The sequence below is a fragment of the Rhinoderma darwinii genome, chromosome 11 (assembly GCF_050947455.1).
Source record: "Rhinoderma darwinii isolate aRhiDar2 chromosome 11, aRhiDar2.hap1, whole genome shotgun sequence".
Classification (NCBI taxonomy): domain Eukaryota; kingdom Metazoa; phylum Chordata; class Amphibia; order Anura; family Rhinodermatidae; genus Rhinoderma; species Rhinoderma darwinii.
This window is the reverse complement of record NC_134697.1, coordinates 96452996-96469211: the sequence shown is the minus strand read 5'-3', so window position 1 is coordinate 96469211 and position 16216 is coordinate 96452996. Positions and strand designations below refer to the sequence as shown.

The window sequence follows — 16216 nt, the reverse complement described above, 5'->3', positions numbered from 1 at the left end:
TGTGTGATACTGTCTGCTGAGCTGTGTATCTAATCCTATCATGTGTGATACTGTCTGCTGAGCGGTGTATCTAATCCTATCGTGTGATACTGTCTGCTGAGCTGTGTATCTAATCCTATCATGTGTGATACTGTCTGCTGGGCCCTGTATCTAATCCTATCATGTGTGATACTGTCTGCTGAGCTGTGTATCTAATCCTATCATGTGTGATACTGTCTACTGAGCTGTGTATCTAATCCTATCATGTGTGATACTGTCTGCTGAGCTGTGTATCTAATCCTATCATGTGTGATACTGTCTGCTGAGCTGTGTATCTAATCCTATCATGTGTGATACTGTCTGCTGAGCTGTGTATCTAATCCTATCATGTGTGATACTGTCTGCTGAGCCCTGTATCTAATCCTATCATGTGTGATACTGTCTACTGAGCCGTGTATCTAATCCTATCATGTGTGATACTGTCTGCTGGGCTGTGTATCTAAGCCTATCATGTGTGATACTGTGTGCTGAGCCACTGTATCTAATCCTATCATGTGTGATACTGTCTGCTGAGCTGTGTATCTAATCCTATCATGTGTGATACTGTCTTCTGAGCTGTGTATCTAATCCTATCATGTGTGATACTGTCTGCTGAGCTGTGTATCTAATCCTATCATGTGTGATACTGTCTGCTGGGCCCTGTATCTAATCCTATCATGTGTGATACTGTCTGCTGAGCTGTGTATCTAATCCTATCATGTGTGATACTGTCTGCTGAGCTGTGTATCTAATCCTATCATGTGTGATACTGTCTGCTGAGCTGTGTATCTAATCCTATCATGTGTGATACTGTCTGCTGAGCTGTGTATCTAATCCTATCATGTGTGATACTGTCTGCTGAGCTGTGTATCTAATCCTATCATGTGTGATACTGTCTGCTGAGCCCTGTATCTAATCCTATCATGTGTGATACTGTCTACTGAGCCGTGTATCTAATCCTATCATGTGTGATACTGTCTGCTGGGCTGTGTATCTAAGCCTATCATGTGTGATACTGTGTGCTGAGCCACTGTATCTAATCCTATCATGTGTGATACTGTCTGCTGAGCTGTGTATCTAATCCTATCATGTGTGATACTGTCTTCTGAGCTGTGTATCTAATCCTATCATGTGTGATACTGTCTGCTGAGCTGTGTATCTAATCCTATCATGTGTGATACTGTCTGCTGTGCTGTGTATCTAATCCTATCATGTGTGATACTGTCTGCTGAGCTGTGTATCTAATCCTATCATGTGTGATACTGTCTGCTGAGCTGTGTATCTAATCCTATCATGTGTGATACTGTCTACTGAGCCATGTATCTAATCCTATCATGTGTGATACTGTCTGCTGGGCTGTGTATCTAAGCCTGTCATGTGTGATACTGTGTGCTGAGCCACTGTATCTAATCCTATCATGTGTGATACTGTCTGCTGAGCTGTGTATCTAATCCTATCATGTGTGATACTGTCTGCTGAGCTGTGTATCTAATCCTATCATGTGTGATACTGTCTGCTGGGCTGTGTATCTAATCCTATCATGTGTAATACTGTGTGCTGAGCTGTGTATCTAATCCTATCATGTGTGATACTGTCTACTGAGCTGTGTATCTAATCCTATCATGTGTGATACTGTCTGCTGAGCCCTGTATCTAATCCTATCATGTGTGATACTGTCTACTGAGCCGTGTATCTAATCCTATCATGTGTGATACTGTCTGCTGGGCTGTGTATCTAAGCCTATCATGTGTGATACTGTGTGCTGAGCCACTGTATCTAATCCTATCATGTGTGATACTGTCTGCTGAGCTGTGTATCTAATCCTATCATGTGTGATACTGTCTTCTGAGCTGTGTATCTAATCCTATCATGTGTGATACTGTCTGCTGAGCTGTGTATCTAATCCTATCATGTGTGATACTGTCTGCTGGGCCCTGTATCTAATCCTATCATGTGTGATACTGTCTGCTGAGCTGTGTATCTAATCCTATCATGTGTGATACTGTCTGCTGAGCTGTGTATCTAATCCTATCATGTGTGATACTGTCTGCTGAGCTGTGTATCTAATCCTATCATGTGTGATACTGTCTGCTGAGCTGTGTATCTAATCCTATCATGTGTGATACTGTCTGCTGAGCTGTGTATCTAATCCTATCATGTGTGATACTGTCTGCTGAGCCCTGTATCTAATCCTATCATGTGTGATACTGTCTACTGAGCCGTGTATCTAATCCTATCATGTGTGATACTGTCTGCTGGGCTGTGTATCTAAGCCTATCATGTGTGATACTGTGTGCTGAGCCACTGTATCTAATCCTATCATGTGTGATACTGTCTGCTGAGCTGTGTATCTAATCCTATCATGTGTGATACTGTCTTCTGAGCTGTGTATCTAATCCTATCATGTGTGATACTGTCTGCTGAGCTGTGTATCTAATCCTATCATGTGTGATACTGTCTGCTGTGCTGTGTATCTAATCCTATCATGTGTGATACTGTCTGCTGAGCTGTGTATCTAATCCTATCATGTGTGATACTGTCTGCTGAGCTGTGCATCTAATCCTATCATGTGTGATACTGTCTACTGAGCCATGTATCTAATCCTATCATGTGTGATACTGTCTGCTGGGCTGTGTATCTAAGCCTGTCATGTGTGATACTGTGTGCTGAGCCACTGTATCTAATCCTATCATGTGTGATACTGTCTGCTGAGCTGTGTATCTAATCCTATCATGTGTGATACTGTCTGCTGAGCTGTGTATCTAGTCCTATCATGTGTGATACTGTCTGCTGGGCTGTGTATCTAAGCCTGTCATGTGTGATACTGTGTGCTGAGCCACTGTATCTAATCCTATCATGTGTGATACTGTCTGCTGAGCTGTGTATCTAATCCTATCATGTGTGATACTGTCTGCTGAGCTGTGTATCTAATCCTATCATGTGTGATACTGTCTGCTGTGCTGTGTATCTAATCCTATCATGTGTGATACTGTCTGCTGAGCTGTGTATCTAATCCTATCATGTGTGATACTGTCTGCTGAGCTGTGTATCTAATCCTATCATGTGTGATACTGTCTACTGAGCCATGTATCTAATCCTATCATGTGTGATACTGTCTGCTGGGCTGTGTATCTAAGCCTGTCATGTGTGATACTGTGTGCTGAGCCACTGTATCTAATCCTATCATGTGTGATACTGTCTGCTGAGCTGTGTATCTAATCCTATCATGTGTGATACTGTCTGCTGAGCTGTGTATCTAATCCTATCATGTGTGATACTGTCTGCTGGGCTGTGTATCTAATCCTATCATGTGTAATACTGTGTGCTGAGCTGTGTATCTAATCCTATCATGTGTGATACTGTCTGCTGAGATGTGTATCTAATCCTATCATGTGGGATACTGTCTGCTGAGCTGTGTATCTAATCCTATCATGTGTTATACTGTCTGCTGAGCCGTGTATCTAATCCTATCATGTGTGATATTGTCTGCTGAGCGGTGTATCTAATCCTATCGTGTGGTACTGTCTGCTGGGCCGTGTATCTAATCCTATCATGTGTGATACTGTCTGCTGAGCTGTGTATCTAATCCTATCATGTGTGATACTGTCTGCTGGGCCCTGTATCTAATCCTATCATGTGTGATACTGTCTGCTGAGCTGTGTATCTAATCCTATCATGTGTGATACTGTCTGCTGAGCTGTGTATCTAATCCTATCATGTGTGATACTGTCTGCTGAGCTGTGTATCTAATCCTATCATGTGTGATACTGTCTGCTGAGCGGTGTATCTAAGCCTATCATGTGTGATACTGTCTGCTGAGCCCTGTATCTAATCCTATCATGTGTGATACTGTCTACTGAGCCGTGTATCTAATCCTATCATGTGTGATACTGTCTGCTGGGCTGTGTATCTAATCCTATCATGTGTGATACTGTGCGCTGAGCCACTGTATCTAATCCTATCATGTGTGATACTGTCTGCTGTGCTGTGTATCTAATCCTATCATGTGTGATACTGTCTGCTGAGCGGTGTATCTAATCCTATCCTGTGTGATACTGTCTGCTGAGCTGTGTATCTAATCCTATCATGTGTGATACTGTCTGCTGAGCTGTGCATCTAATCCTATCATGTGTGATACTGTCTGCTGTGCTGTGTATCTAATCCTATCATGTGTGATACTGTCTGCTGAGCTGTGTATCTAATCCTATCATGTGTGATACTGTCTGCTCGGCCCTGTATCTAATCCTATCATGTGTGATACTGTCTGCTGGGCCCTGTATCTAATCATATCATGTGTGATACTGTCTGCTGAGCTGTGTATCTAATCATACCATGTGTGATACTGTCTGCTGAGCTGTATCTAATCCTATCATGTGTGATACTGTCTGCTGAGCTGTATCTAATCCTATCATGTGTGATACTGTCTGCTGAGCTGTATCTAATCCTATCATGTGTGATACTGTCTGCTGAGACACTGTATCTAATCCTATCATGTGTGATACTGTCTGCTGGGCTGTGTATCTAATCCTATCATGGATGATACGGTCTGCTGAGCTGTGTATCTAATCCTATCATGTGTGATACTGTCTGCTGAGCTTTGTATCTAATCCTATCATGTGTGATACTGTGTGCTGAGCCACTGTATCTAATCCTATCATGTGTGATACCGTGTGCTGAGCTGTGTATCTAATCCTATCATGTGTGATACTGTCTGCTGTGCTGTGTATCTAATCCTATCATGTGTGATACGGTCTGCTGAGCTGTGTATCTAATCCTATCATGTATGATACTGTCTGCTTAGCTGTGTATCTAATCCTATCATGTGTGATACTGTGTGCTGAGCTGTGTATCTAATCCTATCATGTGTGATACTGTCTGCTGTACTGTATATCTAATCCTATCATGTGTGATACTGTCTGCTGAGCTGTGTATCTAATCCTATCATGTGTGATACTGTCTGCTGAGCTGTGTATCTAATCCTATCATGTGTGATACTGTCTGCTGAGCGGTGTATCTAATCCTATCATGTGTGATACTGTGCGCTGAGCTGTGTATCTAATCCTATCATGTGTGATACTGTCTGCTGAGCTGTGTATCTAATCCTATCATGTGTGATACTGTCTGCTGAGCTGTGTATCTAATCCTATCATGTGTGATACTGTCTGCTGAGCTGTGCATCTAATCCTATCATGTGTGATACTGTCTGCTGAGCTGTGTATCTAATCCTATCATGTGTGATACTGTCTGCTGAGCTGTGCATCTAATCCTATCATGTGTGATACAATCTGCTGAGCTGTGTATCTAATCCTATCATGTGTGATACTGTCTGCTGAGCTGTGTATCTAATCCTATCATGTGTGATACTGTCTGCTGAGCTGTGTATCTAATCCTATCATGTGTGATACTGTCTGCTGTACTGTATATCTAATCCTATCATGTGTGATACTATCTGCTGAGCTGTGTATCTAATCCCATCATGTGTGATACTGTCTGCTGAGCTGTGTATCTAATCCTATCATGTGTGATACTGTCTTCTGAGCTGTGTATCTAATCCTATCATGTGTGATACTGTCTGCTGAGCTGTGTATCTAATCCTATCATGTGTGATACTATCTGCTGAGCTGTGTATCTAATCCCATCATGTGTGATACTGTTTGCTGAGCTGTGTATCTAATCCTATCATGTGTGATACTGTCTTCTGAGCTGTGTATCTAATCCTATCATGTGTGATACTGTCTGCTGAGCTGTGTATCTAATCCTATCATGTGTGATACAATCTGCTGAGCTGTGCTGGCTTCATCACACGCGGCAATGTCCCTCCCTGTCCGGCAGCCACATAATGTATGAAGCAGCATCTGCACCGACACGAGAGCGGCCGCACATAGAACAGGGGGACTAGCGGGAGGCCAGACAATAGCAGGCACAGCTCTGTTGTAGACAAGGTGGGTGGCTCTTAGAAGAGCCTTTGTGTTCTTACTGCAGGGACGGGGCACATTACTTGGCGCTGGTGTACTTGGTGACGGCCTTGGTGCCCTCGGACACGGCGTGCTTGGCCAGCTCTCCAGGCAGCAGCAGGCGCACGGCAGTCTGGATCTCCCGGGAGGTGATGGTGGAGCGCTTGTTGTAGTGAGCCAGGCGGGAGGCTTCCCCTGCGATGCGCTCGAAGATGTCATTGACGAAGGAGTTCATGATGCCCATGGCCTTGGACGAGATGCCGGTGTCAGGGTGGACCTGCTTGAGCACCTTGTACACGTAAATGGCGTAGCTCTCCTTCCTGCTCTTTCTCCGCTTCTTGCCGTCCTTCTTCTGTGTCTTGGTCACGGCTTTCTTGGAGCCCTTCTTGGGCGCCGGGGCAGACTTGGCGGGCTCAGGCATGATAACACACTGCGATCTCCTCACAACTGAGATAATGGAATGCTTTACCCTCCCACCGCTGCTGTATTTATACACGGGCTATGCAAATGAGCAACGCTGTCTGACCGCTGTTCTACTGGAAGAGCAAGTCATGTGACCTATGGAATCGTCATAAGCCACTCCCAGTGCAGCTAATTGGTGGTTCCCACAAGTCTGTTCTCTGTTGGTGGATTTAAATCTATCCAATCACAGGAGCTGGTGAGCGGTGCAGTAGCTTATAAAAGGCAGCAGAAAGGGGTGATTGTTACGATACGAACAGAAGATTTCTACTTAGCGATGTCTGGACGCGGTAAACAAGGAGGCAAAGTGCGGGCTAAAGCCAAGACCCGCTCATCCCGGGCAGGACTTCAGTTCCCTGTTGGTCGTGTGCACAGACTTCTCCGCAAGGGCAACTACGCTCAGAGGGTCGGTGCCGGCGCTCCGGTTTACATGGCCGCTGTGCTGGAATATCTGACCGCTGAGATCCTGGAACTGGCTGGAAATGCCGCCCGGGACAACAAGAAGACCCGAATCATCCCCCGTCACCTGCAGCTGGCCGTGCGCAATGACGAGGAGCTCAACAAGCTGCTGGGTGGTGTGACCATCGCTCAGGGAGGCGTCCTGCCCAACATCCAGGCCGTTCTGCTGCCCAAGAAGACCGAGAGCAGCAAAAGCGCCAAGAGCAAGTGAGCGCCGCTTATCCCACATTTAACCACAAAGGCTCTTTTAAGAGCCGCCCACATGGTCCTTAGAACAGAGCTCTCACCGCTGATCTCCGATATGTAAACGTTCTGCGCCAGATAAGTGGCTCTGCTTGTACAGAGATCTACCCATATGTATTCATATACCGCGGGGTTTCACATTGAAGAGGAAGCCGTACGGTTGGTGTGTGTAGAACTGCTGCGTTACTCATGACCTATACATTCACTACTGCCTCGTGCAGATGGTGGCGCTGTCCTCATTGGTGCACTAACTATACTGTACAGGACACATTAATAGTACAACTACTCCAGTGATTCATGTTCATGATCTACAACTCGCCCCCGACTACATAGTATCTTAAATTATATCTTCCAGTCTCAAGAGCTTTGTCACAATTCGGTCCCCCTGAAGTATAACCACCATCATCCCAGGTGTTTAGGCTAAGATTCCATCCCCGCGTCATGTACGGATAAGAGCAGTTCCTAAACTACAAAGGAGAAGTCCTACGAGGGGTCTGCGGCAATGCTTTATATGTACAGGAGACGCTATTCGGGTAACAAACCATTCCTATCAAGGACTCTTAGCTTCTAATTCTGCCCTGGTGTACACCACCAACTAAATGTGAACAAATGAAAAAGGGAGGGGAAGAGAAGGGCGAGAAGCGCACGGATCAAAGGATCTCTCGAATTAAGAAAAATTATAGATCAATAAAACAACGAGCTTAGAGCGGTATATTCTACCTAACAGGGAAGGGGTGAACGGTCCCTGTGTAGAGAACACCCCATTTAATGAACAAATCCCATTCAGCATTGTGACTTATCGTAGATGAAGGGGAATGAAAGGGAAAGGTACATAAATCAAATATCAAAAGTGGGGGCATAAAGGGGACAAACCGGGCTGTAATGTTCGTCTCCCTCAAGTACCGCACTATTGGAGCTCTGATATTAGATGTTACTTCTGAATAGAGCTGCATCAATTTGTCCTTTTCATTCTCTGAATGCGTCTCACTAAATGTTAGGGTATGTGCACACACACTAATTACGTCCGTAATTGACGGACGTATTTCGGCCGCAAGTCCCGGACCGAACACAGTGCAGGGAGCCAGGCTCCTAGCATCATAGTTATGTACGATGCTAGGAGTCCCTGCCTCGCTGCAGGACAACTGTCCCGTACTGTAATCATGTTTTCAGTGGTCCTGCAGCGAGGCAGGGACTCCTAGCATCGTACATAACTATGATGCTAGGAGCCTGGCTCCCTGCACTGTGTTCGGTCCGGGACTTGCGGCCGAAATACGTCCGTCAATTACGGACGTAATTAGTGTGTGTGCACATACCCTTACTCTGCAGCAACTTCATGCGTTAGTGGGATGAGGTGAGTCCTAAGTATAGACAACGCACAGTGTTAGTACGAAGTAGAAATAGGTGCATTCTGTTTCCTGTCATTGTATTGCCAGCAGCGCGATTATACCAGCAGTCTGGCAAAGTGACATACAAGACAATGCAAGTCCATACTTATGTGGAACTTGGTGCTACAAATTGGTAGTTTGTTTTGAAAATCTCGTAACATTTGTAGCAATGAGAGCAGCTTGGAAAACACTGGCCCTCCAACATTGGGTTTTGCTCTTGTAAAATGCCGTATCAGCTGCATCAGTTTCTCCTTTTTCATTCATTGAATGCGTCTCACTAAATGTTGCTCTGCAAGAAACTGCACGCGTTACTGTAATAAAGTGAGTCCTATATAGGGATAGCAGACAGATTCATTATTAGTACTAGAGGTTACTAGATTTATTGCCAGCAGCCTTATTAATCCCAGCCGTCCGGCAGAATGAGATACGAAGCAATACGAGCCGATACTTGTGTCAAAGTTGGTCCCAGTAACAGATTTATTGTTTGTTGTAAGAATCTGGTAACATTAGTAGCAGTGACAGCAGCTAAGAAAACACTGGCCCTCTCTCCAAGGATTGCGGAAAGCACGTTGCCCAGCAGCAAGCTGGACGCCGAAGAAGCAACACCGCAAGTCCGCTGTTTGATCCGCTGCTCGTGCGCTTATACAGCGCTATGAGCAACTGAGCGGATATTCAGCGGTGAGTTTCTGCCACTCATGTACATGCAGGCATCGGCACAAACGGCGCCCGGCAGCGCCGCTACGAGGATGTGTATTCCTGCCGGAGGATCACTCGGCAGCAAGTATAGCACTAAGGCACTCTTTCCCTTCACATTAACATTCCCTGGTCCAAGACCAGTTTGTCAGCTGCTTCTAGGACGTTATTAGGGGCACACTGCAGTCCACATATCCGGCTCCTCACTGGTAGACCGACGTGATACTGAAGCCCCTACCCCCGTGTATATAGAAGGTCACTGCTCAGATGATACACGAGCGGTCACCAGCAGACATCATAGCTGATCTATAGAGGATGTGGCGGCTCTGAGAAGAGCCTTTGTGTTGTGTAAGATGGAGCTGAGAAGGAGCGGAATTAACCTCCGAAGCCGTAGAGAGTGCGGCCCTGGCGTTTGAGCGCGTACACCACGTCCATAGCGGTGACGGTCTTCCTCTTGGCGTGCTCGGTGTAGGTGACGGCGTCACGGATGACGTTCTCCAGGAAAACCTTCAGGACGCCACGAGTCTCTTCATAGATGAGACCGGAGATGCGTTTGACGCCTCCCCTGCGAGCTAGACGGCGGATTGCAGGCTTGGTGATGCCCTGGATGTTATCACGGAGGACCTTCCTGTGCCGCTTGGCACCGCCCTTTCCGAGGCCTTTTCCTCCTTTACCACGACCAGACATCCTGTAAACTGGAGCTAAAGAGAACTATTGTACCGAGAACCGCGGGGCGCGTCTTTATATAGACCTTGGGTGGACCAGAGAGAGAACTGTAATACATGTCACTTCCGGGGCGTTTCTCTCAGCATATTCACATTATCAATCCCTCCCGTTGATTGGCTTAACTCAGATTTTGAATTTCACTCTCATTTTACAATACCGGCCGCTCTTTTCCCGCTTCTAGCGCGACTGCTGTGTAATCTCTATCTGCCCCAAATCTAAACAAGGTACAAGCGTGACGTCTTGGATTAGTATGGCGGCCGCTCGTTATCTGCCGCCAGGTTAAGGATTTGTGTGCACGAAGATCACCCCTCAGGCCACCAGCAATGTTCCTTCATATTACAGGCATTATATCCATATTCCTTCATATTATCGGCAATACGTCCCTGTTCCTTCATATTATCGGCATTATGTCCCTGCTCCTTCATATTACAGGCATTATGTCTCTGTTCCTTCATATTACCGGCATTATGTCCCTGTTCCTTCATATTACCGGCATTATGTCCCTGTTCCTTCATATTACAGGCATTATATCCCTATTCCTTCATATTATCGGCATTACGTCCCTGTTCCTGCATATTACAGGCATTACGTCCCTGTTCCTTCATATTACAGGCATTATATCCCTATTCCTTCATATTATCGGCAATACGTCCCTGTTCCTTCATATTATCGGCATTATGTCCCTGTTCCGTCATATAATAGGCATTACGTCCCTGTTTCTTCATATTACCGGCATTATGTCCCTGTTCCTTCATATTACCGGCGTTATGTCCCTGTTCCCTCATCTTACAAGCATTTTTTCCCCTGTAGGAGGGTACAGGGACATAATGCCGGTAATATGTCCCTGCTCCATTATATTACCGGTATTATATCCCTGTTCCTTCATATTACAGGCATTATGTCCCTGTTCCTTCATATTACCGGCATTATGTCCCTGTTCCTTCATATTACAGGCATTATGTCCCTGTTCCTTCATAATACCGGCATTATGTCCCTGTTCCTTCATATTACCGGTATTATGTCAGTGTTCCTTAATATTACAGGCATTATTTCCCTGTTCCCTCATCTTACCGGCATTATATCCCTGTTCCTTCATAATACCGGCATTATGTCCCTATTCCCTCATCTTGCCAGCATTATATCCCTGTTCCTTCATATTACCGGCATAATATCCCTGTTCCTTCTTATTATTGGCATTACGTCCCTGTTCCTTCATATTACAGGCATTATGTCCCTGTTCCTTCATATTACCGGCATTATTTCCCTGTTCCTTCATATTACTGTCATTATGTCCCTGTTCCTTCATATTACCGGCATTATTTCCCTGTTCCTTCATATTACAGGCATTATGTCCCTATTCCTTCATCTGAACCGGCATGTCCCTGTTTCTTCATAGTATCGGCATTATGTCCCTGTTCCCTCATCTGAACCGGCATTATGTCCCTGTTTCTTCTTATTATCGGCAGATGAACCGGATAACGTGAGTGCTAGAGACGAGGACTGGTTATAGTGTAAATGGCGCTAAGCACTGAAAGGGTTAACATGGCACCTCCACATATTAATAGCAGAGCACCGAGAGGCCAGCGGGAGAGTCGCGGTAGAATAACGGAGGAAAAGGATTCAGCTCGTTTGAGGGAGGATTTGGTGGCTCTGAAAAGAGCCTTTGTGTTGTAATCGGTGCCGGGTTCAGACCTAAGCCCTCTCCCCACGGATCCTGCGGGCCAGTTGAATGTCTTTGGGCATGATGGTGACCCTCTTGGCGTGGATGGCGCACAGGTTGGTATCCTCAAACAGTCCGACCAGATAAGCCTCGCTGGCCTCCTGCAGAGCCATGACTGCTGAGCTCTGGAAGCGCAGATCGGTCTTGAAGTCCTGAGCGATCTCTCGCACCAGGCGCTGGAAGGGCAGCTTACGGATAAGAAGCTCCGTGGACTTCTGGTAGCGGCGGATTTCACGGAGAGCGACTGTGCCCGGGCGGTAACGATGAGGCTTCTTCACTCCGCCGGTAGCGGGAGCGCTCTTCCGTGCAGCTTTAGTAGCCAGCTGCTTGCGGGGCGCTTTCCCGCCGGTGGATTTACGCGCAGTCTGCTTTGTTCTGGCCATAGCTCTATAACAACGTGCACACTTGTAGACTGATACGAGGAGAGGAAAGAGCAGAGTATTTATACACTTGAGCGTGTCCTCATTGGTCCATGAAAGGCACACCCCTACATTCTATTGGCTTCTTCATAAAAATATGGGCCCGACAAAGCAAATGTGATATTCGCGACCAATCACCGTTCCGAAGAGGTGGACACCGGTTTACATGATGTCCAGACGCAGCTTGTACAACAGGGGGCGTTAATGAGATCATTTCTCCAGCTCTGCGAAATAGTTGTCATCAGTAACAGCTCACTGTATTTCCATGTCCGCAGATCACGTACACAGCGTTATATAAGAGACTACTTCCCCATCATCCGCCGCTGCAGTGGTTTTATAGATCGCACAAAGGGACAATCCCCCACCCCATCCTTACACAGGACACTGTGCCCTGCATCCAGAGGCAGCATATAAGGGTCACCATCCACCACGTGTAATGAGGAGGAGGAGGGGACATTGTGCTCTATTTACACCGGAGAGAGTGTAAACCATCGGCCTCCTTCACGTGGATCCTGTGCTGTAATCTACAAGTCTATTGCTGCCCCGGTCCTTATTCACACATTACACCTGGTGGACTGTGACCTGATAAACTCTGCCTGGATGTTACACCATAGTGACGGGACGGACACTGTGGAGGTCCGGATACAGCAGCTATGGCGTCCAGCGCAGATGACCAGAAATGGCACTTGTCATAGAGTAACAGGGACATGAAGCTCCTCCGTGATGATGGCGCCTCCTTTATCTCAGGATCGCGCTGCTGTCTGTACCGGAGGAAATAGCGGCCAGTGATCATACAGCTCTGCCGGGGAGAAGGTGGTGGCTCTGAAAAGAGCCTTTGTGGGACAAGAAACGGGCGGCTCTCGGTTATTTCTTCGCCACGGTCTTCCTGGATTTAGACGCTTTCTTAGCCGGACTCTTGGCAGCTTTGGGCGCTTTCTTTGCCGGACTCTTGGCAGCTTTCTTAGCCGGACTCTTGGCAGCTTTCTTAGCCGGACTCTTGGCAGCTTTGGGCGTTTTCTTAGCCGGACTCTTGGCAGCTTTGGGCTTGGCCGCCTTCTTTGCTGGGCTCTTTGTTATTTTCTTGGGGGCAGGTTTTGGCTTCTTGGGGCTCTTCGCCACCTTCTTGGCAGCGGCAGGCCTCTTGGCCTTTGTCAGGCTCTTGGCCGGAGTCTTCTTCGGGGATTTGGCAGCAGCCGCCGGCTTCTTCTTGGCCGCCTTGTCCTTAGTCTCCTGCTGCTTCTTGTTCAGCTTGAAGGAGCCGGAGGCGCCGCTGCCTTTCACCTGGAGCAGGGTTTCCTTGGTCACCAGAGTCTTGAGCGCCATCTTCAGGCGGCTGTTGTTCTTGTCTACATCGTATCCTCCAGCAGCCAGAGCCTTCTTCAGGGCGGCCAGAGACACCCCACTGCGCTCTTTGGAGGCGGACACGGCTTTCACGATGAGCTCTGACACGCTGGGACCGGAGGGTTTTTTGGTTTTCTTGGCGCCCCCTGCTGCAGGTTTTTTCGGCTGCTTCTTGGATTTGGCGGCCGGCTCGGCGGGAGGGACAGCGGCGGCTGGTGCGGTCTCTGCCATCGTATAACACGGGAATACAATACTACAAATATCCTGTGAGGGAAACACTGAGGACGGAGCTGGGGCCTCTTATATGTACAGCGGCTGCTCGGTGATTGGCTGCGATTGTCCTGAGCGTCTATTGGCTGACACTGATCACATGTCCTCCCTTTCCTCTTCTGACAGGAGTGAAGCTCCGCTCTCCCCTTGTGCTTCCCTGCCCGGGATAAGAGCCCTTTACCCACTAGAAGCGGCCGGGCGAGCGGGCACTCTACGTGACTTCCCCCTCCCTGACATTCCCCCTACTCATTTCTAGCCTTCACTGGCAGAGATGCTGGGAAGGAGCCGGGAGGAGGCCCCGGGATCTCTGCCATAGTCCTGCCGATCTGCACATCGCTGTGATCGGACAAGATAAATGTGTTTGCGGGAGCTCGTGCCCTGTATTCCCGGCACTTGTCACTATCACAGGGTTCTTTACCACAATGTCTAACGTGCGGGAAGCTGATTGTCCGATGCGGGGGCGACCTGGAGCTGCAGAGAGCCCAGAAGGGTAACCCGGCACAGACGAGATGTCGGAGTGTCTTCCGCCTGTCTTACTGTAACTTGGCACAGAGGAGACACCAGAAACTGCTCCACCTGTGTTACAATAACCCAGCACAGAGGAAACACCAGAGTCTGCTCTACTTATGTTACAATAACTCGGCACAGGCAAGACACCGGGGTCTGCTCCACCTGTATTACAACTTCCCAGCACAGAAAAGACACAAGTCTGCTCCTCCTTTACTAAAATAACCTGACACAGGCCAGACCCCAGAACCTGCTCCTCCAGCAGTACATTACCCGGACACAGACAGGACACTAGAGACTTCTCCACCTGTATAACTATAACCTGACACAGGCCAGACCCCAGAACCTGCTCCTCCAGCAGTACATTACCCGGACACAGACAGGACACTAGAGACTACTCCACCTGTATAACTATAACCTGACACAGGGCAGACCCCAGAACCTGCTCCTCCAGCAGTACATTACCCGGACACAGACAGGACACTAGAGACTACTCCACCTGTATAACTATAACCTTGCACAGGCCAGACCCCAGAACCTGCTCCTCCAGCAGTACATTACCCGGACACAGACAGGACACTAGAGACTACTCCACCTGTATAACTATAACCTGACACAGGCCAGACCCCAGAACCTGCTCCTCCAGCAGTACATTACCCGGACACAGACAGGACACTAGAGACTACTCCACCTGTATAACTATAACCTGGCACAGGCCAGACCCCAGAACCTGCTCCTCCAGCAGTACATTACTCGGACACAGACAGGACACTAGAGACTTCTCCACCTGTATAACAATAACCTGACACAGGCCAGACCCCAGAACCTGCTCCTCCAGCAGTACATTACCCGGACACAGACAGGACACTAGAGACTACTCCACCTGTATAACTATAACCTGGCACAGGCCAGACCCCAGAACCTGCTCCTCCAGCAGTACATTACCCGGACACAGACAGGACACTAGAGACTTCTCCACCTGTATAACTATAACCTGACACAGGCCAGACCCCAGAACCTGCTCCTCCAGCAGTACATTACCCGGACACAGACAGGACACTAGAGACTACTCCACCTGTATAACTATAACCTGACACAGGCCAGACCCCAGAACCTGCTCCTCCAGCAGTACATTACCCGGACACAGACAGGACACTAGAGGCTTCTCCACCTGTATAACTATAACCTGACACAGGCCAGACCCCAGAACCTGCTCCTCCAGCAGTACATTACCCGGACACAGACAGGACACTAGAGACTACTCCACCTGTATAACTATAACCTGACACAGGCCAGACCCCAGAACCTGCTCCTCCAGCAGTACATTACCCGGACACAGACAGGACACTAGAGACTACTCCACCTGTATAACTATAACCTGGCACAGGCCAGACCCCAGAACCTGCTCCTCCAGCAGTACATTACTCGGACACAGACAGGACACTAGAGACTTCTCCACCTGTATAACAATAACCTGACACAGGCCAGACCCCAGAACCTGCTCCTCCAGCAGTACATTACCCGGACACAGACAGGACACTAGAGACTACTCCACCTGTATAACTATAACCTGGCACAGGCCAGACCCCAGAACCTGCTCCTCCAGCAGTACATTACCCGGACACAGACAGGACACTAGAGACTTCTCCACCTGTATAACTATAACCTGACACAGGCCAGACCCCAGAACCTGCTCCTCCAGCAGTACATTACCCGGACACAGACAGGACACTAGAGACTACTCCACCTGTATAACTATAACCTGACACAGGCCAGACCCCAGAACCTGCTCCTCCAGCAGTACATTACCCGGACACAGACAGGACACTAGAGGCTTCTCCACCTGTATAACTATAACCTGACACAGGCCAGACCCCAGAACCTGCTCCTCCAGCAGTACATTACCCGGACACAGACAGGACACTAGAGACTTCTCCACCTGTATAACTATAACCTGACACAGGCCAGACCCCAGAACCTGCTCCTCCAGCAGTACATTACCCGGACACAGACAGGACACTA

General features: G+C 47.9%; 4 protein-coding genes across 5 annotated transcripts; 1 reads left to right on the top strand and 3 right to left on the bottom strand.

The window, feature by feature from the left end:
- Positions 1–6012: 6012 nt before the first annotated feature.
- LOC142663089 (histone H2B 1.1) lies at positions 6013–6393 on the bottom strand. Its single transcript, XM_075841392.1, has one exon. The coding sequence runs from the start codon at positions 6391–6393 to the stop codon at positions 6013–6015; it is 381 nt and encodes a 126-aa protein (XP_075697507.1).
- A 315-nt stretch (positions 6394–6708) lies between these two features.
- Positions 6709–7101, top strand: LOC142663088 (histone H2A type 1-like). The gene has a single exon (XM_075841390.1). It carries the CDS (start codon positions 6709–6711, stop codon positions 7099–7101), a length of 393 nt encoding a protein of 130 aa, XP_075697505.1.
- A 4528-nt stretch (positions 7102–11629) lies between these two features.
- Positions 11630–12290, bottom strand: LOC142663087 (histone H3-like). The gene is made up of 2 exons (XM_075841389.1): positions 12215–12290; positions 11630–12069 (listed from the first exon to the last, which is right to left on the bottom strand). The coding sequence occupies exons 1-2, from the start codon at positions 12288–12290 to the stop codon at positions 11630–11632; spliced, it is 516 nt and encodes a 171-aa protein (XP_075697504.1).
- Positions 12291–12914: 624 nt separating this feature from the next.
- Positions 12915–13648, bottom strand: LOC142663459 (histone H1.11R-like). Of its 2 annotated transcripts, XM_075842127.1 has the most exons (2): positions 13105–13648; positions 12915–13056 (listed from the first exon to the last, which is right to left on the bottom strand). In XM_075842127.1, the coding sequence occupies exons 1-2, from the start codon at positions 13646–13648 to the stop codon at positions 12941–12943; spliced, it is 660 nt and encodes a 219-aa protein (XP_075698242.1). In that variant the 3' UTR covers positions 12915–12940. The 2 variants fall into 2 exon arrangements, with proteins under 2 accessions (XP_075698242.1, XP_075698241.1); XM_075842126.1 differs by having other exon boundaries at positions 12915–13648.
- Positions 13649–16216: the final 2568 nt, after the last annotated feature.